Raw genomic sequence first — 22,925 nt, 5'->3', positions numbered from 1 at the left:
AGCCCTGCCAGTCCTACATCCTTGGTTCTGTCCCTGAAATGTCGTCTGGCCTGCTGGGTGGCTCAGAGTCCATGCCTCCTCCCTGACCCTCCCGCCTCACCCCCCTGCAGCGTCTTGCACGGCGTCGTTCCCTGTGTGGCTTCCTTCTCCCCTGCTCCTCCCCGAGCCTCCATGAAGGGCTGTGGTCGGCCGGGGGATGGAGGACGCTCCGGGCGCTGTTCTAAGCAAGAAGCCAGTGTGGCACACGGCAGAATGCGGACATTCTGGGCTGATTGGAGTGGCTAGGTGTTGGCGGTGTGTGACAGTGTCCGTCACGGATGCAGGAAGGCTCCCAGCCTCGGAAGCACATATTTAGAGGCTCCTTTTCTTCTCTCTGTCAATGTAGGGTTCGATGACCTTCCGGTGTCCCTGAGAATGGCTTCAGGACACCCGGTGGAGGGCTTTTCCTTGAAAGGTCTGTCACCCAGTTTCACTGCCAAGACGGGTTCACGCTCCAGGGCCCTACAAAGAGGCTGTGTGTGAGACATCTCAATGGAACCCTCGGCTGGATCCCCAGTGATAAGCCCTTCTGTGCACAAGAAGGTAAAGTGCCCCCCTCGTCCGTGGAGGCTGCTCGTGGGGCTGTGGGGACCAGCCGCGTCAGCCCAGGGGCCCACCCCACATGCTGGCGGGAGAGCATTGTGGCCAGGCCGGGCGCAAAGGAGGCTCGGTGTCACAAGTCACCGTGTCCCTCCTCAACCTCAATGACGACCCAGGTCCTGGTTTCTGTCGAGGCAGGAGAGCAGCTCAGGTCACACCAGGGGTGCTCACTGCTGCGTCCCTAGCCAGCCGCGCACTCCCAGCCCCGGCGCCTGAGAAAGCAGAGTACGTGCTGCTCAGACTTGCCCGTGGAGGCAGGAACGTGTGGTACTCGGGAGATCCACTCAGTCACTGTCGCGTCTGTTCCAGGCGGGTTTTGATAGGGAGACAGGGCGGCACAGTGGGCATTTGTTTCCAGCAGTTACCCTATGGTCTCTCGTCATGGCGCGGTATCTGCCTACCTCTGGCAAGCGTGGCGGTGTCTGCTCTGTGTGGTTCATGCTGCGTGGGTGTGTGTGAGTTTAGAACACTGCTCAGAGGTTACCTGGCGGCGGGCAGGGGGCTGACTGTCTCCGCGGCAGGTTGGGCTGACGCAAGGGAGGCAGTGCCGGTGCGGGCAAGGGCTCCGTCTCTCCCCACCACCCCTGACCGTGGGTGTGGATGGAGCTTTCCTGACCTTGACAGCTCACTGTTTTTCGGAATTAGCATAGACCGTGTTTATGGAAGTCTTCGAAGCACCGAACTCGACTGTCACTGAGCATAGGCAAAGGCTTCCCCAAGCTGAGAGCATGCGTGGTCTCTGCTTTTATTTTTGAGGTCTTTTTCTAAAAGAGTCAAAATTAAAACAAAGAAGTAAAGTGAACTAAATCACACAGAGAAGGACAGGTGTGTGTGTGACAGGTGGAATCTCAACAACAAAACAAATGAACAAGTAAGAGAAGCGTTGGAACGAACATGGGAGTGGTGGCTGAGCAGGGCTGAGAGAGCTCCAGCTGTGAGGTGGGTCGCAGGAAGGAACATGCGCCCGGGAGTACTGTCTGTGGTACTGTGACCATGGTGTGTGGGGACAGACGGGGACACCCCTGGCGGCACTGTCGGAAGTTCTGAAATATGGAATCACCGTGGTTATGCCTAATAGCAAGAGGGCATGGTTGGTCAAGTATCCTTCAATTAATAATGGTCAGCGTCACCATTCAGAACGGGTGCTATGGGCCTCGGGTGGATGCTGTGTAGGGAAGGTGGCTCCCTGTGTTGCAGGTAGGAGTCTGTGTCCCTTGATACAGATGCTTCTCTATATTTATTGAGACAGGCATGTGGTTTTTCCTCTTTAACTTTGCAGCCTTGCAGGTTACACAAGCTTTCTCTTGAAAAATCAAAACAAATTTTGAAAAGGATTTTAGAAATAAATGAATATTTTCTGCTATGCGCAGCCCATGCAGGCTGTGGTTTCCATAAGGTTTCAGTAATGAAAAATTTATTTGGTTTTGTAGATCAACTTCCCTGATAAATCCTTTGGCCCAAGATACTCAGCATTTAAAACCCAGACAGGCTCAGGAACATATCAGCAATAGTAGAACACGCAGGCTCCGCGAATATTGCCTGGAGACAAAGGCCTTCTATTGTTTTATCATCCTGGGAAACAGAGAGCTTATCTAAAAGACAACCTCTTGCCAGTCCTGTCCTAACTACCTAATGAAGTATGCCCCAAGTTAGAAGGCCTTCATCTCCCCTTGCTCACTGTGTCTCAGACACATGGACCCTCCTGTGTGTGTCTGTGTGTTTAAAAGATTTTATTTATTATTTATATGTCAGAGAGAGAGCGTGCAGGAGCAGAGGGAGAATTAGACACTGTACTGAGCCAGGAGCCCGATGCGGGACTTGATCCCAGGACCCTGGGACTGAGCCAGCCAGGTGTCCCCCTCCTGTGTGTGTGTTTTTTTTTTTTTAAAGATTTTTTATTTATTTATTTGACAGAGAGAAATCACAAGTAGATGGAGAGGCAGGCAGGCAGAGAGAGAGAGAAGGAAGCAGGCTCCCCGCTGAGCAGAGCCCGATGCGGGAATCCATCCTAGGACCCCGAGATCATGACCTGAGCCGAAGGCAGCGGCTTAACCCACTGAGCCACCCAGGCGTCCCCTCCTCCTGTGTGATTTTAAGGACACTCGTGTTCTCCTGGCTTTTGCACTTACTCTCCCTCTGCCTAAAGCTGTCTTCTCCCAGATCTGCTCGATAAGGCCACCTTGCCATGTGGCCCTGCATCATAAACATTATCTCCTCAGGGTGCCTGTCCCATGCACCCAGATTCCAGGGGCCCCTGGTAGGTCCCTGTGACCTCAGCACCTGTTCCTCCTCATGCGAGCAGCAATCACTGCATGTTAGTCTCTACCTCGCAGATTTACTAACTTGTTAGCGGCCTTCTCCATGCAGCGAGGGTAGGATTCCTAACTCTCCGTGCCCAGCGCTTGCAGCTGGGTGCTCAGCGAGTCACCAGTGGACAGATGGATGGTTGGATGGATGAATACCGGGTGTTATAAATGCAGGGGTAAACAAAACCCAACACCATCCTTTACAGCGAGGCTTCCAGCACCTTTCCTGTGTGGATATGAATGCTGTGTCTCCAGGGTCGATTACGTAGTTATGTTCCTGGAAACACTTTTTAGGGAGAATGGGTGTCAGAGTTGGCACTTGAAGGAATCAGGTTCATGTTCACATATAACTGGCATTTAAAAAGGCCAGTAAATATTGGTCGTGGTATGTATTCTTAGAACTTTGCCTTTTCTGCTCCTTAGGACTCTGCTCTATGCTAACTAATGTCATTGAATAATTTGTTCTTAGGTATAACTGTGTAATATCACCTTAATATCCCCTCTTTGACTTGTTTCTATTAAATCCCCTATTACACGAGCAGGACTCAGATGCAGCGATGCAGTGGTCTGGGGAGAAAGGATGTCTCAAAGTGGAAGCTTTGCACCCTCTCAGCTGTATCCCCAAAGTGCCCGTTTGTGTCTGTCTGTGTCGGGTTTGATCACATCCCCACTCCTGCCAGAGTCAGATACCGATGGAGCTTTATCTGTCATCCTTGGTAATGGCATTTTTGGAGCGGCTTTTAAACATTCTTCTGGCTGACGGGATGCACTCATACTGTAGGAAATTTCTCTTATTTCTGTTTGAAACTTCAGAACTGATGAAGATTATATGTATTTGTTTTGGGGCACTAAAGATCCTGGCTTCTCTGTTTCCATAGACATGAAGTGCATAGTCACGTCCGGCTAAGGATGGCCTGGCTGGGCCAGGCTCGTCTTCCTATCTCCCCTCCTCTGGTGGGGGGCTCAGGCGCCAGACGCCAAGGGTAGGATCATAGCTCAGCTTTGGGGGGCCGACTTCTGTGAAGCTACTGCTGGTCTGTTTTGTTCTGTCCTTTATCTGGGCCACAGCCCTCCTGGCCTCCTGGCCATAGCTCCGGTGCCTGCTCCCAGCTCCCTGGTCAGTGCGAGTCTCTGTTCCATAGCAGCCAGTCCCCATGGTGACTCCATCATGAGCAGAACTTGGGAGGCCGTAGTGCCCTGGGATCCTTGGGCCATGTGCCCCGTGGTGGCCCCCAGCTCCTGGCTGTGGACAGAGGCATCTGGTCAGGAGTTCAGGGCACTCTGTGTGAGTGACTGCTGCTTCTGCACAGCCAGTGACCACACACTCACGGGCCGCAGTGTCCCTTCTGTCCACTGGCTTTACTCACTGACGCTGGCTGCCTGCTAAGGACCTGGGTCAGCTCCCGGAGAAGTCGGAAGCCAGTCAGGGGAACGGTGGCTTTGTCGCGTAAATCAGCAACATGGGGTTAGTTGGCAGCTGGGGTTTTACAGAGGGGCGCCTGGATAAAGGTGTTTTTATTTGCTCTGAGTAATGCCTGCGTTAGCACTACTGAGAAACGTGATTTCCCGTTTCCATTAAGAAGGCAGCAGTGGTGCCAAGTTGTCACTTGCCTTGTGACTCCAGTCAGGATCATTCTGGCATTGACTTTGGGGGAATTTGTCTATTCTGGTAGAAAAATTTTTGGTTAAACGTGAGAGGTTGGAAACCCCTTTCCACAGTTTGAAACTCAAAAATAAGAGGTCGAACTAGAACCACAACAGTTTTCCATCAAGGACGCTTCCTGCTGAAATTTGCAGACAGAGGGTTGATGGGGTTGTCCCGGGGCTCCATGGCCGCACTTCCTCGACATTTCTTTGCCAGCCACGTGTGGAGTCCCGGAGTTCCAAGGGCATGTGGGAGAATGCAGGGGTGCAGTCCCTGCTCTCCAGCTAATCTGGAGATGAAGGCAGATGCCACGCCCAAGCTTTGACTTTGACCCCGCGAAGAGGTCATCCTGTTTTCTAGAGTCTGTTGTCAGATTCTTCATTGGTCCCTGTAAACCCAGCCCCAACCCTACATCAAAACTCCTGGGATGTGCTTTTTAAACCCACCTGTGTTCCCGGCCATGGGCTGCTTGGGTCCCTTCCCTCCGCAGCCTCAGGACTCCTGGGCTCAGGCCTCAGAGCCAGCAGTTCATGGTCAAGTCTCCCACCATTCCAACCATATGGCTGATTCAGAAGGCTTTCGGGAGTGGCTGAGAAACCCAGTCTTACAGCATTGAGATACTCTTGGAGAAAGTTTCTGTGATTGTCGAAATGCTGTGCTTGGATTTTGCTTCATTTTTAAAACTTGCGAAGCTTGGAGCGCAACCCCTCTGTACGCCTCCGGGGATGGCTGCACAAGGTTATGTGGGGACACACGCGGAATTGGGAGGAGACCATGTTCGAAGTGGAGGGTTATAATTTATCCACTGTATTTTATCTCTCAATCACGTTCTGTGTGGACTTCCTGTTCCTGCGCCCCTGATGCTGGGCTACAGACCCTTTCCGAGTCTGTATTCTGCTCCCACCTGCTTCCAAGAAGCAGGTCACCTACCTGTGGGGGGCTGTGTGGTGTTGGTGGTTGCATGTGCTTCCATGTTATTACCCGCGTGGAGCAGATCCGGTAGGAGGGAGGTGCCGGCCGGTGTGGCCCCAGCTTGTCCCCACTGTTCTGCAAGGCCTTTTTTTTTCTTCTGCCCCAAGGCAGAGGCGGTAGGCTGGGTGGGACCACTTAGCAGGTCATTGTGAGCCCCTAGCTCTGTCCTTCCTCTCTTAGTTCCAAAATCGCCTGAGGCTCCACTGTGAGGTGTGAAGGGTTCCAGGCTGGAGGTGAAGCTCCTTTCATGGCTGGATTGGGACATCTTGTCCTCAGTCCCCTCCAGACCAGGGGCTAGCAGTCCGTGTGCGAGGGCGTTTTATCACAGGGAAGCCTGAGGCCAGGTCCGAAAAGAAGAGCTTTGTGCCAAGCTGGGAAGCACAACAGGCTGAAATTTAAAAAAATAACGTGTCCATTTTACACCTTTGCAGATTGCCGTATCCCTCAAATCGACGATGCTGAGATTCATAACAGGACATACAGACACGGAGACAAGCTGATCGTCACCTGTCACGAGGGATTCAAGATCCGCTACCCTGATCTGTACAACATGGTTTCTCTGTGCCGTGATGACGGGACGTGGGACAACCTGCCGCTCTGTCAAGGTAGGGGCGCGGGCTGGGAACACGTGTGTGTCTCTCCACTGGGACGTGGAGGGAAGCAGGGCCCACCGGCTCTGGCCTTGGCATCCGCACACCCTCCCTGCGGTCCCCAACAGCCCCTCGTGCCCACCGTGAGAGCCCAGACCAGAAGAGCCCTTGTTCTTGAGCATGTTGACTTCTCCTTCACACCGAGAACCAAAAGTCTTTTAAGAAATAGGCATTTTGTAACCAGGCTGTGAGCACGATGATGAACTATGGCATTTTTAATGAAAACAGCAGAACGTTTATACTTATTTCAGTGGTGGTGAGGGTAGATTAAAGACGCATCTTTACAGAGGCTATTTTTTCTTAACGTTATCCATTTTTATAATGCATGAGGAGCAGAAAAATAATCAAATTCAGATTTTATCCAAACTACCCAGTAAATAAGAATCCTCTTGCCTTTTTAACATTTGCCTGGGCCAACACGGAGGACCCTGTTTGTGAAAATAAGTCCTTCCGTGCACATTAATTCTGATTTTATTTTCTTGACATGTGACTTGAAAGCCAGTGCATAATTCATTCTTCGGGGAGGAGGCTTGTTTGCGCCGGAGCCTTGGCGTGTTCCGGTCGAGACGAATGCTAGCGCTGGGCTCTAGGTCATGGCTGGCAGGCTCTGATATTACTCTGCGTGCCCCGGGGTCGGAAATGAATTATTTCCTTCTGTGAGGGCTTAAGAGTCCTACATGGCCCTTTGCAGAAACAGAGGCTCTGGATCGGGAGGACCAAGGGCGGCCAGGCCACCCCTTTGTGAGCTTCTCTGCTCAAACTCCCTGTGCCACGTAGCCTGCACAGATGACATTTCCAGGGATACATGTGCTCTGGGGGCACTTCTCGGGAGGCTGTGGAGAGTTGTCACCGTGATCTGAGGTTGGGCTGAATATTCACGTGAACATTACCAACGACTGGTCCCTTTCCTTCCCGGGGCCAAGAACGCTCCCTCGGATGCCAGCCCCCTCTGCCTTCATGAATCCTGCATCCCCCACTGTCCCCTGTTCTCCTGCCCTTTCTAGAGATTTCTCCCTCTTAGGTCTTGCAAATTCCGTGCACCTATTTACGAGTTCTTTTGGTCCCTATTATTTCTTAAGAAATGCCCGAGGGTGGCATCCTCATCAGGGGCTCAGGTGTGGCCTCCTGCTCTGCTCTGTCCACCACCCTGCGCTTGCATCTCAGAGCGTCGCCCAGAGCCGGCTGGCTGCTCTCGGAAGGTGCCCTTCCCCGGATAGCACCGTCACCCACACCACCCTCCCTCAGGGCATGTCCCCTGCTCTGTGCCCTGAACTCATCTCCATGCAGAGGCAGGTAGGGGCCTGGCTGCCCAAGCAGTGACTGCCCAACATGGCATGGGCGTGAGGGGTCTGGCGGCATTAGATGGCCTGACACCTCGGAGCGCCACGGGGAGCATGACTGGCCCTTAGCATGACGTCTCGTCCTGTGGCTTTTCTTTGCACTTCCAGATCCGGGGGAGAGAGCCTGACAAGCCGGCTCGCCATTGCCTGGAAGTGTAAATAGAGGTTGCACCAAGCTATTGTGTCAAAGCCTGGTGTCTGCTGCCATGCTTGGGATGGGCTGTCCCCAGCCAAGGAGCATGTCTCTCTTTCCCTGGTTTACTACTGCAGTTACAACCCCTTCTGGCTTCTTTTGGGGCAGGCAAGCAGGCGGGCATGTTCCAAGGCCATGTTTTCCTTGGGAACTTTGTGTTTTGGAGAGCAGTGTCCAGACGCACCTGCTGTTCACTGTGGGTCTGTCCGTTTTATATTCAGGGGACTCCAGCTTCTCTGTGGGAGTGGCCAGGAATGACACTCCTTCTTGGGAGGAGCCGCAGGCACTGTCCCTTGTGCCAGCTCATTTGAACAGCACTTAGGGACTCTGATACGGTCAGTTGTTCATGTTGACGTGCTTGTCTTACTTTTCTCAGTCACGGATTCTGTTTATTCCTGAGTCCCAATCTCCCCCTCCTCCCCGACACTTCACTTTTCCTGTGAACACAGTTCATGTTCAGCTCAACGGGTAAATCCTTCCAGGCCGTGGAGAAAGGATGTGGCCACGTGTCTCAGATGTGGCCTGTGTGGTAGTAGGCCCGTGGATCTCTGTGGCACGGGACACTGTCAGCCCCAAAGGGAGCATTTCCCTAAGTTCTGCATGCCAGGGCTGCCCTGGCCTCTCTGGTCTCACGCCGAAACATCGATCCCACGTACCAGCTCACTGACCAGGGCAGTCGGCGGAGCATGAAGCCGTTCGAGGCTCAGAATGTCAAAGCAAGCCAGCTCGGGAGCAGAGCTCAGACACCTGCTGCCATGGGCATGCTGTGATCCGTGCTCGGCGACTGGAAGGGAGATTCGGGATTTCCATTATACGTTATTTACTTCACACACAATTAGTTCTCCGCGGGAAGAGCCCCAGCTCTGCAGAGTCATTATTTCCTCTAGTGAGACCACTGACCCCGACAGGAAATGCCAGGATCGCAGCGGGGGCCACACAGAACGGGATTCTGTGCCCCTGGGAATGTTCCCCAGGCACAGGTTTCAACACGGAAAAGCAGCTTCCGTTTGGCAGAAGCAGAAGTGTGGGAACACAGACAGCATGGAGAATTCTGGGTGTGCGTGGGGGCTTTCTACACCCAGCCCCATGCCTGCCGTGCATGTCCTTGGGCTCTGCGCAGACCCTGACCAGGAGCTCCTTGGGAGGGGGCCCAGTGGGGTGTATTCTGAGACACCCTTTTTCTGGGTAGTTCTCAAGGCTGAGAACCATGTCAAGTGCACCTAAAATGCAAATTGATCTTCACGTAGCATCACACGGGGTCCGCAGGCCCCTGCCTCACAGTCCAAGCAGGGGAAGGGTGTTTTTGCTGCCACCTCCTCAGACCCCCCAGGTGTCCCCATTGTTGAAACAGTTGGGGTGTATGTTTGCTGCACAGCACCTCAGTGCTTCTCACCCCCAGGAGCATGTTAGCATCACCTGGGGAGATTTAAAAAATTCGGGGTGCCCTGGCTGTGCATAGACCTAGGGCTCGCAGCCAGGATTGTGTTGCTTAAAGGTTCCCGGATGATTCTGAGGTGTGTCTGGGGCTCCCTGATCCCAGCTGTACCCCCCTCACTTCCTCCCTCTTCCCCTGGGCCTCTCTGTGTGGTTTGCAAGCATGACGCCAAATTCTGCGACATGAATCGAACAGGAAAGTGGTTACGGGCGTCTGGCTGAAGAGCCCTTGGTGGCGGGCAGGGGGCCAGGGTTTTGCGGGTCTCGTTGGTGCAGAGGGGACCAAGTGCGACCGTCCCTCCTCTTTTCCTCGCCACAGGCTGCCTGAGACCTCTTGCCTCTTCCAATGGCTACGCGAACATCTCCGAGTTGCAGACCTCCTTCCCCGTGGGGATGTCATCTCCTACCACTGCTGCCCTGGGTACAAGTTGGAGGGGGCCGAGCACCTCGAGTGCCTACACAGCCTCATCTGGTCGACCAGCCCACGCCGGTTCCTTGCTCTGGAAAGTAATGTGTCCACTCTTCAGGAGGGTGACTCACAGTTACAGCGGGTGCTCCTGCGGGAGGTGATGAGCTGGGAATCCTGGTCAGCGCAACTCCCCTTCCTTTGAGTGCACACGGCCCTGAGCTGGGCCATGAGGCTGGTCATCCCCCAAGAGGCAGGACCTACAGCTAGTCGTAAAACGGGCTTCCCCCGTCTGAGGCTGAAGGGCATGAAAGAGAGGCGCTTCAGGCATCAGAGGTTAAACCGTAAAATATTGCCAAGTTAAGTGAAATGTCCTAAAAAATTAATTTTCTCTGCACGAAATGAAAACAGACTGTATTATGGCGTCATTCATTTTCTCCTTGCTTTATTGTGTTGTCCGTGCTTCTCCCTGTTCCTGTGCATTTTATGGCTGGGCTTGAGCCGTGGCTGGCACACGCTGGGAAGCCTGGAGCTGAGGGCTCCTTTCTTCCTGTTCTCCTCGAATGTGTGTCATTTCCCTGAGCAGTGGTTCGCAGTAGTGAGGGGACAGGGCATCCAGGGACAGCAGCAGGTCGGGGTCTGAGGGGTTTCCTGCTAGCGAAGGTGGGCATACTGGTTCAGCTCTCAGTTTCATGTGGGTCTTGAAATTATGACTGACGCACACACACTGATTTGCATGTGGGCCTCTGAGCACAGCGTGCAGGACGGGTCTACGAGGGGGAAGAGGAAAACAAAAGCAGGCTCCAGTTAGGAGGCCCCTGGAGCTTTTCCTGGAAACAAGACACGACCACATGACGTTCTTTCAAGGGTGTGCATGCAGCAGGGAAGACGCCGCTGGACCATGGGTTGTGTGGAGTGCTGACAGCCAAAAGAGGCCAGGGGGGCGTCCTAAAGCAGTGCTGGGGGAAGGGCAAGTGGGGGCCCCTGGGACAGCAGCAGGCATGCTCTCGTGAGTCCGGCCCCCACCCGTCCCAGGTCCCTGGGGTTGGGCCTCCAGTGCATGTGTCAGGTAAGACACGGTATGCCTGGTAAAAGCTGAATTTCAGATAAATGACAAATCATTTCTTAATTTGAGCGTACTCTCAATATTGCATGGGACTTAACTCATTTGTTAAATTCTCAATTCAAATATAACTGAGCACCCAGTACTTTCACCTGTTAACTCTGGGGACCCTCACCTGCAGGGATGCGGTGTCCCCCATGTCCAGAAGTGCAGGCAGGTAGAGGTGAGCCTGGGCCATAAGGAAAGGGGCTCCTCTGGGCCTGGGGGTGTCTCGTTGCTCAGAAAGCCAGAACTAGATTGGGTGGACGGTGTCATGATTACGATTCTATCAGTCCAAGATGCCTGTTTCAAGATTTTGACAAGTTTTGTTTAAATGTTTTTCAATCGGTTACCTTCCGATAAGCTTCATTTTGAAGCTTTGAGAGCTGTTTCTGTGGAGTCTGGAGGATCTGCAGGGAGCAAATGAAACAGACCCTAGTGTTAGTAGCTGGTAGCTAAGGTTGGAACATAGAACTGGAGTGTAGCCTCGTCCTCCGCCAGCAAGGGCTATGGCCAGAGTGACCGCTGCCACAAAGGCCACAGTGGCCTTTCCTCTGAGGTTTTGGTGTGCGAGTGTGTGCATGCATGGCTGCGTGCATGTGTGTGTGTGTACACATGCACATGTACACATGTATGTACACCATGTGTATGTGTTTAATAATCCTCGCATGTCTGCTCTCCCTGTAAAGTATCTGGTGGAAGCACTCGTGGGATCTTGAACTGCTAACTGGGCAAAGATGCCAAAACTGTGATTCAGAACCAAGAGGCACAGCGCCGACTGAAGGATTTTTGTGTTTCGAGACTTGATAGAAACGGGGCCAGGTTGAACGATGGTTCGGGGTACCAGGCAAGGATTCATGGAAGATTATCCAGATGCATCGATGTTGCTGTTTCCTCAGCCTTACTGGAATCATATGCGGTCTTTGAAAGGAGGAGTCATGCTGTCACGGGGCACCCGTTGTCATCCCCAGGGACTCTGCCCCTTGCCCTCTGTCATCTGGTTCCCCCTTCAGTTTCCCATCTTTCTTAGCACACAGTCTGATTTTTCTTGATGTCCCAGGGAAATCCACTGCATGGTGCTGGGAAGCATGGAGCCTTCAGGGGCTTTTAAATGTAGGGGTGATCTGCCCCCTGAGCACCTGGGTCTGGTTGGCTGTGCCAGGAAAGTGGTTCCCTCCCGTTTTGGGGCTCCCCGGGACCCACCAGTGCGTCGGCTGTGGTCCCCACCCCAAGCCTTCTCCACACCCACCAACAGCCAGGAGATGGGGTCCCCAAGTGGGTCGGGAGGCAGCGTGCAATGTTGAGCAAGAGCGTGGACTGACGTCTGACTGGTTGGGCTCACATCGTAGGTTCCCACACGATGGCTTTGCCGTGGGGTGCATCACTTAGCTCTGTCAGCCCTGTTCCCTCACCTGTCACATGGGGCAGATGGTCATCGCTCCTCCTGACACCGTGAGAATCCAGCATGGACATCACACATTTAGGGAGGCTTGTGGCACATGCTGGGTGTTCCCTCCAGGGCCACTGTTATCATTCTTCTTGGAATTCTGTGCAGAGGCACATTAAGTAAATAAGTGAGAACCTGGGCGTGGCCATGTGAGCCCAGTACCCACACTTCTGTGCACACTCGGGATCGTCCAGGGTGTTCTGGTGCTCGCGTGGAAGGTGAATCCCACGTGTCAGGAGGAGGTGCTCAGCAGCACCAGTGATGCCATTGGTTCTGAGAGCTTAGCATGTGGCCAGAGGGTTGATGTGGCAAGCCACTTAGCGCCTTGTGAGGCAGGCGCTGGTTTTGACGCACTTCACAGATGGGCCAGCCTGGGCTTGTAAAGTTCCAGAAACTCAGCAAGTGACATAGCTGGGAAACGGGTGCACTGGGACCTCGACATGGGTCCCTGTCCTGTCAGAGCTCGCGCGTGTTATCGTCAGGGTGCGTCACCTAACTAGCTTGTTCTGATCACTTTGCAGCCTCGTGGGCAAGCAGTGTGATGTTTTTATAACCTTTTCTTGCAGAGTCAAACAATTTGGAAGCACTAACACGTAGGAAGGGGTTCATCTTTCTAGACTGGCTGCTGACCCTGTGGAGCTCTCCACCTCAGGGGATGTGTGGCGGACAAGAGCCGCTCACTGCCCCCCTGGCACCCCATGTCCCCATCATGGTGCAGAGCCTGGCCAGGCTTGTGTCTCCTCTCACAGGCCCGGATGGACACCTCAAGGGTGACATGACGTGTCCGGACGCTCCATCTCTTTGGCTATGGCGGCTCTTTCTGCCATGTGGGGCCTCCTGTCCTCCATGGGCCGCGGGGCATCTTCTGAGATCAGGCCTCTCTGGCACTGGCATCAGGCAGCCCCACACACATGTCAGCAAGCCCAGAACGGATGCCTCGCTTTGTGACGGAGTTTATGCTTTGAAAGGAAAAGCTCTGGCGGCTTCTTCAAAGGTACGGGTTGTGTTTTCTGATGTCTGTGCGCTTGTACTGAGAGTAGACGCCTCTGGAGCCTGTGTTCCCTGCAGCTGAGCTGGGGGCAGTGGATAAAGCAACAGAAATCATGAGGTCTTGAACCAGGTTGTTGGTCTATCCTTCAAAAATAGATGTGTGCGTATAAATGTACTTGGCCAGAGCCCCACGCGTCCCCGTGTGCCAGCCTGGCTCACTGCGGCCTCGGGAGTTGTCATCCCTGTGCAACGTCCATTCTGCCTTCATCCCTTTCTGTCTCTTTCACACACACACACACACACACACACACACACACACACACACACATACACTATGGAGTATTATGCCTCCATCAGAAAGAATGAATACCCAACTTTTTATCAACATGGATGGGACTGGAGGAGATTATGCTGAATAAATTAGTCAAGCAGAGAGAGTCAGTTATCATGGTTTCACTTACTTGTGGAGCATAAGAATAACAGAGAGTACATTGGGAGAAGGGGAGGAGAATGGAATGGATTTGGGGGAAATTGGAGAGGGAGGCAAACCATGAGAGACTGTGGACTCTGAGAAACAAACTAAAGGTTTTGGAGGGGAGGAGGTTGGGGGTTGAGTGAGCCTGGTGGTGGGTATTAAGGAGGGCATATATTGCATGGAGCACTGGGTGTGGTGCATAAACAATGAATCTTGGAACACTGAAAGAATTAAATTAAATTAAAAAAAAAAGAGTGTGTGTTTCTGTGTCAAGGTCATGCTGCCCTGATTATGATGGCTTTGCAATTTATCTTGAACTCTGGGACTGTGATGCCTTCAGCTTTGTTCTTCTTTGTCAATATTGCTTTAGCTATTTGGGGTATTTTGTGGTTCCATACAAAGTTCAGGATACTTCAATCTAGTTCTGTCAAAAGTACTATTGGTATTTTGATAGGGATTGCACTGAATCTCTAGATGGCTTTGGGTAGTATCCACATTTTAATATTAATTCTTCCAATCTGTGAGTATGGTTTATCATTCCATTTATGTGTAAGTAGTGGTAACTTCTTAAAAAAACATGCTGGATAGCAACTGTATCAGGATTCTCCAAATGAAAAGAGTCAAGGGATTGGCTTATGGGATGTGGGGTTGGCACATGAAAATCCATAGGATAGGCCATCATTCTGGAGACTCAGGTGGGGTTTGATGCTGTGGTCATGACCCACAGAATTCTTTCCTCTTTGAGAAACCTCAGTTTTTGCTCTTAAGTCCCTTTGGCTGATTGGATGAAGCCCATCTCCATTATTGAGAACAATCTCTTTCATTTCAAGTCAACTTATTGTTGTTATTAACCACATCTACCAAACAACTTCACAGCACCACCTGGATTGTGCCTGAATAAATAGGTGGGTCCTAGACCCCAACTAAGCTGACACATAAAACTAACCATCATATAGCCAGTGAGGAAAAATGATATTTCAAGTTACTGACTAAAATCAGCATTAATTAATAAATTAGCATGAATAAAATCAATGAAGTTTGAAGAGCTACCTTTCTCACAATTTGAAGTTCTGAAGAAGCACTCCACCATCAACATATTCTTGGGCCCTCTCAGCGAAACTAAATTTTCCCCAAGACAACCAAAGACCATCATGAAATAGTTATCTTGGGACATGTTTTCTGCCAAAATTCAGTCAATTCCAAATAAGATTTTTGTGTCAACCTCTTCTCCCTGGTTTATGCAGCTGCTTGAGCAAGTAAAGAGGACAGAGTACATGTCTCAGGAAAGTAACATCCGCCTCCTTTTGGGTGATTTGTTGCAGGGTCCTTTGCATTCTTTTTCTCGGGATCAATATCACCCAATTAAACTCGTGTTGACAGAAGCATGTTTCTCTGTCCTTGTCTCTGGTGTCAATGAGGCTATACAAGGAAATGTTTTTCCCTGAAAGACATTCACCTTTTCCCCCTCTTTTGCCTCAAAAGCTGACTACTATGTTTGCTAGCACTTGGCATTGCTGTAAAAATGCCCTGAGAATAAAATTGATATGGTTGGCTTCATTTAGCTGTAGGGATAAGAAATAACTACATGGTGTGGTTGGAGGTGCTGAAGTTTGGCAAAGGTTAGAAACCTTCACAGGGATAATTGAAGGGCATCCTCATCAAGATCCCTATGAAGATGAAAAAGACCCAAACAACTTCTGGCTGGCTGCTCATCCAGGCAAAGACGGAAAGGTGGGAGACTGTGGCTGCCAAAGACCTTCCCTGATCATGGCAGATTTCCTGAATTTTCACTCTATGGATGAAAGGTTAGGTGACTCCATTATTAGACAGAAAAAATAGAAAAACTGACTTTAACTTAACTGCTTTACACACCACAAAGTGTCAGAATGTCAAGAATCAGAAAACCATTTGAATTTACTTTATTGATTCAAAAGATGTTTTGTTATATAATTAATTAAATTAGGCACTTTGGACTAAGCGAGAACCTAGCACCTGCTCGATATGGAAGTCAGTTAGATCCATTAAATGTCTAGGGTGCCTGAGTGGCTCAGTGTTAAGCCTCTGCCTTTAACTCAGGTCGGGATCTTAGGGTTCTCGAGGCCTGCATCAGGCTCTCTCTCAGTGGGGAGCCTGATTCCCCCCTCCCCCGCCCTTTGCCTGTCTCTATGCCTACTTGTGATTTTTCTCTGTTAAATAAATAAATAAAATCTTCTTAAAAAATTTAATGCAATCCCTAACAGAATTCCATCAGCAGTTTTCACAGAGCTGCTCGAAACAGTCCTAAAACTTCTATGGAACACAAAGACATTTTGTGTTTCTTTTTTTTCTTTTTTTTTATTAACATTTTTTAACTTATTTATTTGACAGAGAGAGAGAGGGATGACAAGTAGGCAGAGAGGCAGGCAGAGAGACAGAGGGGAAAGCAGGCTCCCTGCTTCCGAGCAGAGAGCCTGATGCAGGACTTGATCCCAGGACCCTGAGATCATGACCTGATCTGAAGGCAGAGGCTTAACCCTCTGAGCCACTCAGGCGTCCCAGACATTTTGTGTTTCTATGGAACACAAAATTTCTATGGACACAAAGAGGCGGGACCACAGCAGCAGCCGGTCGTCCCCACGCTGCTGGAAGTGCAGGGGTGTCCACACCCGCTAGGGGCATCAGAGGGCCGGCCCGGAAGTGCCTTAAGTATCCAGGCCAGCCGGCCGCATGGGATGGGCGCAGCCGGAAGTGCGGGCAGGACGCCGGAAGTGCCGGAAATACGCCGGCAACGTCCGCAGGCGCTCACAGGGAGCGTGGCAAGCTGCGGAGCAGGATGTCCCTGAGGCGCCCGGCCGGCCTGCGCCCAGCCGCCTGCTCCCCCAGGCCGGCTGCCAAGGCGCTGAGAGAGCTCGGCTAAGGACACCCCACGCCTTCCAGCTCAGCCCGTTGAATCACCCCGTGACTCTTTTTCGAGCCCCGCGTTGGTGGGTGTCACGGGCGGCTGCGCACTTCGCCTCCATTGGCGTGGCTGAGGCGGCAGAGCTGGGCTTAGGTCCTGCGGCCTGCGGGATGGACTTGCTCCAGAGTCTGCAGAGCCCACGCCCCCGAGGCCGCGAGAGACGGGAAATGCGTGCGCCCGGTATGCTGACGGCTCTGCGCGGTGCTCCCTGATTCTGAGGAACTGCCGTCCAAGGTGGGTGTGCGCCGGACCTTCCACTGCTCTCACTGGTGTCCAGCTGCATCTCCAGCCCCCATTCAGCCCGGTATCCCGTGGGGTGCGACAGCTGCGTGGGCAACAGGGGCCAAGGACGCCCCCTCTCCACCACTGGGGGAGCTGAGGGAGGGCAGCCCCCGGGGGCTGGGGCTCGGGGTGGGCTGCGTCCAAGCTGGTCCTCTCTCTTTGGGACGCTTCGGGGATTCTCGGGGACTCTGCTGGCAGCACCCTGGCATGGGTGGGTGGTCCTTCCTTCCCAGGTGCCCCTCAGCCCTGGGTTCTTGCTGCGTACTCTGCAGACTCTGATGGGATCCACCGCCACCCATCCCAGAGCTGGCCTCTGTCCAGCAGACGTTCCTGCTTACCCTTTGGTGGTCCCGGGAGGCTTGTGTGCTGTCAGTGGGGTGCACGTGCTGCAGCCGACGTGGTCAAGGCTCGCTCAGTCCATGTCAGTCTGGAAGGCTGCCTTGGGCTTATGACCAGGGAGGTTTCCTCTCTTTCCCTGGGGGAAGGAGAGGGAAGGCACCACAGAACTCCGGACAGCCCCAATGAGTCTGCAGCAGGGGAGGGGTTCCTCCACATGCCCCCTCTGTCTCCCTTTATCCCAGGCACCACCTCAGCTGCTGGAGGCACTGGGCCAGTGGGACACGGGGGGCAGGGGGTTGTGTTTGGATCCAGGAGTCACCAAGGGCTTTGTCCGTGTCCAGTGCCAGTCTGTGGTTGCTGCGCCTAGCATCTTCACTTACCATGCCAGGATCCCACTGACTCTTGACCCAACTGCACTCTGTGTGTTCTAGAAATATTGTAACGGTTTCTCCTGAGCAGTGTTGTGCACTGGGACCAAGGGCAGCCCTGGCATTGGGCCTCTGCAGGGAATGTTAGGTTCCTTTTCCAGGGTGGTCTCCAGGCGGGCTGGCTCTCCTGAGCTCTGGAAGCACAGAGGGACGGAGTCTGTTCTGGCCTCGTGGCTGGTCGGCGGGTCAATAGGCTCCTTAGTGGTTTGGCAGCCAAGATCTGAGACCATGGGATTAAGAGATACTGTTGAATCGAGAATTTTTACTTCTGACTCTTCCTTCCCTTTGGCTTTGGATGCCTGTGTCACTGGCAAGAAGGACACTGGTTTAGTCTTCAACCCTGTCCTGCCCTCGGCCAATGCAGCCCTGAAGGGCCCGAGATTTTCCTCACTGTAGCCCGCCGGATTCAAGCAGGGCTTTGAGCTGCTGTGGGTGAGGAACTGAGGTGGTCTTGCCAGCCTCTGCCTGCCTCCCGTTGCATGGTTCCTCCTAACCAAAGAAACTTAGTAAGTGCTTACTGTGTGTAAGTCCTGCTTTAGGAGCTCAGACGAGACATGGGGGAGAGGACCTGGCGTCAGGTGTGGGCAGTCCACAGACCTGTGGCTTAAAAGACAGCACTTCATGTTCTTGCAGTTCTGGAGGCTGGACATCAGAGGTCAGGGGCCAGCGAGGTCCATGCAGATGGCCGCCTTCTTGCTGGGGCCCCAAGTGGCCATTCCTGCCGTGTGTGGTGGGTAGAGGGAGTGGGGAGAGGGAGCTCCCCGGAGTCCCTTCTCACGAGGACACCAGCCATAGTGGCTCAGGGCTCCACCCTCATGACCTCTGTTAATCTGAGTCCCCTCCTCCAGTCGCTCAGGGGGATTTGGGTTTCAACATATGAGTCTGGGGGTAAGGGGGGACAGAAGTCAGCCCTTGGCAGGTACCTGAGACAGACCAGTGTGAATTTTGATGAAGGGGTACTGTGAGGCCTCAGAGCTCAGGGGAGAGCAGAGAAGGCTTCCAGGAGGAGGTGATCCAGAGCGGAGCTCTGAAGGAAGAGTGGCATGTGTGCAAATGTGCGTGTGTGTGTGTGTGAGAGAGAAGGGGGGTGTTAACAATCTGCTGTTTTCCAATTCGTGTGTTTTCTTAAGTCATTCCCTGAACGTTCCCCGTGGTTTGCTCTACACAGAACTTGGAGACACTGATGTGGGGCCCGGGGATGATCCGGAAGCTCACATGTGCAGTTTCCCAAATTACAGGCTGTAATGTTTGCTCTTCCCTCATCAGCCAACTGCTAGACACTCCCAGTATTTGATTACAGCTGCTGGCCCCTAAAACAATCAATTGCAAGTGGGTCCCCGGGCCACCAAGTAGGCCATGTCTGGCTTAGGTCAGGTAAACATTGAATTACTGCTGGAGTGGGCCTGCGGAGTAGTGATGGGTTAATACCTACAGTAGTATGAAGTTGGCTCGGATTGCATTTTAAGTCGCTTTGCATCTATCTCTCCCGGGGCGGTTTCTCCTCTCCCAGTCGGACCTTTACTTTGTTCCTCCCCTCCTCCTTCCAACATTCCCAGTTGAAGCGCACAGGGCTTCTGACCTACCTGTGGGTCCGGGTGTGGTGGCTGGGCCTGAGCTCTTCAGGGGCCTCCTCCAGGCCGATGGGGTGGGCGGTGGCCAGGCCAGCTGAGGTCGGGCTCCCCACAGTCACCCGTCTACTCACTGCCTCCTGGGAGCCCTCTGTCTCCACCCACATTCTAGCTTCCAGATGTGGGTGGCCCCACTCCGGCGCAGGGGTGTGTGCAGACTGGTGTGAGGAGCCTCACATGCATTCGTTACCCGAAAAGAGTCCAGAACATCCCAGGCTCAGGGCCAACTGCTCAGGGCCCTTGCTCAGGCAAGGGAGGACACGGTGGCCAGGGGCTTGGGAAACTGTTTCTCATACTTAGGGTTTCCTTGTTTTTGAAGTTTTGGACTTAAATGCCTGGGCTTGGGACCAGAATGTGCTGGGGACCTTTGGGTGGAGGGGCCGGGCTCACCGGGATGGGCAGGTGCCTTTGGAGTCGCCCCGCGGTTAAACCTCTCGCTCCCCTGGCTGTGGCACAAGCCGCAATTTAGAAAGACTGCTGTCCAGCCGTTTCACTCTAAATAGTAAAACAATAAGTAAGCCTCGAAGAGGCAGCGATCATTTGCTGAGCAAGAATATTCTGAGTCGTTCTGATGTGCGAGGCTCTGGGCCAGCCAGGGTGGGAGTCAGAGATGAACAACAGGCAGGACCCAAGGCCTGCGTTGTCTGGAAAGTCACATGTGGGAAATAGTCATCTTTATTTCTCCCCCCGTGAAAATGGGCGTAGAGTGAGAAATACTCCAATAAATGGCAAAAATGATGCTTCTGTCTTAGTTATCTCTGTAATTCAGCACGTCGTTAGGACACATTGAAGTATTATGGGCTTTCTAAGTGTGATTATCTGCTATTGTTATAAACGGATAGCTTCGTGGCATAGGAGAAACCGTGTTTTTGTTTTTGTTTCCCATGATGGCTATTAGCAACATAGTAAACGTCTTGGTCGTTCAGACCCGTGGCCTACCCAGCGTGGGCCCTGGACACGCACCCATGCTGCAGGGACCTCGGAGGGCGGATTAATCATCGCTGAGCAGGTGGACTGGGGGTCTCCCAGCAGGCTGGCAGTGGAGCCAGGATGGTGACCCTGATTTCCTCTCCCTGAGGTCTTCCCTGTGATGTCACTTGCCTTCCTGCAGATAGGTGGGGGCTGTAACGGTGGCCACCTCCCAGGGGTTCTCTGGCTTAGATGAGGTCACATGTGGAAAAGCACTTACAGCGGTGTCTGGGCCAGCATGCGAGCTCCGCGGCTGCGAGCCATCCGTACCTCCTGTGCATCTCATTCTCCACAAATCCTCTTCAGCCTGCCTTGGGCAGGTGCTTTCCCTCACATCTTGGGTTTTAGACTTTGTGCATTCACGAGCAACTCTGTCCTCTCTTAAATTTCCCTTGGACACATTCATGGTTGGGGGGTACTCGGATAAGCTGGTACTTTCTTGCATACTTTACTATGCAGCTGTTCTTGACCCCGTGGAGGATCTGTCTGCCCCATGTGTCCTCATCTGTCCCTGTGCTAGGTCTGTCCCCTGGGGCCTGAGGTTCCAGCCCCCGGAGGAAGGGTTGTGGGGCATTGGCAGTCAGCTTTCCACAGCTGGCATGGCAGGTCCCTTTCTGAGGGTGTGGGGAATGTGGTTGGTCGCGCTACCAGGGTTTCCCAACACACGGGGTGATGGGTCCCGAGGCCTGAGTGAAGAAATGACAGCTCCCAGTGAACACGGTTCCCGAGCCAGACCTGTTCACGCTGAGACCAGGGAGTAGGTGTCGTGGGGAACCCGTCATGTTGGGAAAGTCATGGTCCCGAGCACAGTCCATGGGGTTTCACTCTCCTGACCATGGATAAGTCATTAAAGCCAATACCAAGGCTGAACTGTGATGAAGCAATTGCTGATTTCTGGGAGAAAATGAATGAACTCTGCACACACTACACCAGCAGAGCCGTGGTCTTGCCATGCTTCTGACCTTGCACATAAGAACTGAGAGTTTGAAACCTGTCCTCACCCTGTACTTTTAGGAGAATACCTTAGCACAAGTGTCCAGCTCTGCCTTGGGATACCCCTCTGCGAAGAGTTATCACAGTATTGGGAAGAGCATTCCCATGAGAATCACCAAGGACTCACTGTGCACCAGGCACCGTCACCGGCTTTCCCTGGGACCTCGAGCTGGGATTCCATCCCCCGGGGGTTGGGACGCAGTTTGACGGGAGGTAATTCTGTCTCCTGCCGCAGTGATGGGGAAGTTCTGTGTTGAGTGCAGGCAGCACCGTGGGGTCCAGGAGTAGAAACACGGGTGGAGGGCAGGGGACAAAGGCAGCACTGTCCCTGGGCAAAGTGTGAGGCTTGGTGCTGCTTGGGGGGGCCTCACTCTGGCCTGAACTGCGAGTGTGTTTTGGAGACATGTAGGTAAGAGACACGAAGCATTGCCAGGATGGTGAGCATGACGATGGTGACATGGTGGCCATAGGCCAGCGTGTAGTGGTTGGCTGCTTTATGCATGGTTTACGTGCTTTCCACATATTAATTCGTACTCAGGTACTGTGTTCATCTCCATTTTCAGACCTCAAACTGCAGTATTGGGATACAGGCGGGCTAGGGTGGTGGGGCTGGGGTCCCATCCTGGCCCGTGGCCCCACGGCCTCCCTGCTGGGGCACTCAGCCCCAGAGCCTTTGAGGGACTTGCCAGCCTGAGGGAGGTTAAGCCCAAAACCCCAGAGGAAGGAAATGACGAACCAGAAGCATAATACCCTGAACACCGTTTCCTTCCCAAGAACTCCTCGGGAAGCCCTCGGCGAGCCCTTGCGGGACCCTGGGAGGAGCAGCATGTTTGAGCCATGCTTTGTAGCATATCTGTCCTCAGGTGTTGGACGCTGTCTGAGACACAGCGGTTGCCGTGACTGGGATTGGCGTCCAGAGGGCAGACACTAGGGGTGCCGCTGACCCCGGCCCATGCACCGGGTGGAACCACGCGGAGGCGCACAGCCCAGCTCAGCCCTGGGCCCGAGGCTGGGAAGAGCTGCTCTGGAAAATGGTCTGGCTGTGTTGGACACCGGTGGCTGGGGCGGAGGGGACAGGAAGCCAAAAAGATGCCATGAAGCAAGGGAGGAGCAGTAGTCGGAGTTCTCGTGACGAGCGTCCGTATGTGGAATGGAAAGTCGGGGAGAAGAGTTCCTATTAGGAAGATGGTGAATTTGGTCCCAAGACATCTGTGTTCGACAGGTAGAACAGCCCAGCAGGTGTATGAGAATGAGGACAAAGGGACAGGTGGGGAGACACATTGGTGCTGTGAAGGCAGATTTCTAGTCCTCTTCTGGGAAGCAGTAATTGTGATCAGTGTTTGTGGCCCAGAGAGAAGACTAAAGACCGGGAATTCACCAATGGCTCCCTGGGCCGAGGTGGGACTCAGGGAGAGCCTGGAGCCCATCTCCAAATCCCAGCTGCACAGCTCATGACCTGTGAGCTCATTGCTCAAGGGACCCTGGCATTCTTGGGGGGCTTGACGGGAACCCCGCTCCCTGCCCAGGGTTCCCTGGATTTTTGGGGGGATTGATGGGAACCCCGCTCACTGCTCTGGGGGGCTGGGGAGGTTGGTCTTGGCTGGGGGCTAGCAGCCCCCCACTGGTGGATGCAGCCACAGCTCTGCTATTTTTAAGCGTCTGCCTTGCTCCGGTGGAGGCTGCCGGCGCCTGATGCTGAATCACGATCCAGCTTGCTAAGTGCGGCGGAGCCCATGGCCTGCCAAGTAC

At 53.2% G+C, this 22,925-nt stretch overlaps 1 protein-coding gene across 1 annotated transcript in view; it reads left to right on the top strand.

The window, feature by feature from the left end:
- Positions 1–407: 407 nt before the first annotated feature.
- LOC309857537 (uncharacterized protein) overlaps positions 408–22,925 on the top strand; it is a 36,518-nt gene continuing 14,000 nt past the window's right edge. Inside the window, exons 1-3 of the mRNA XM_082750272.1 lie at positions 408–582; positions 5,994–6,167; positions 9,499–9,686. Of these exons, the coding sequence (XP_082606398.1) occupies positions 6,113–6,167; positions 9,499–9,686 (243 nt within the window). The 5' untranslated portion in view covers positions 408–582; positions 5,994–6,112. The remainder of the gene's footprint in view (positions 583–5,993; positions 6,168–9,498; positions 9,687–22,925) is intronic.

Source organism: Mustela nivalis (genome assembly GCF_964662115.1).
Source record: "Mustela nivalis genome assembly, contig: HAP1_SCAFFOLD_860, whole genome shotgun sequence".
NCBI lineage: Eukaryota > Metazoa > Chordata > Mammalia > Carnivora > Mustelidae > Mustela > Mustela nivalis.
Note: the sequence above shows the minus strand (reverse complement) of the source record. Positions and strands in the feature narration are given on the sequence as shown.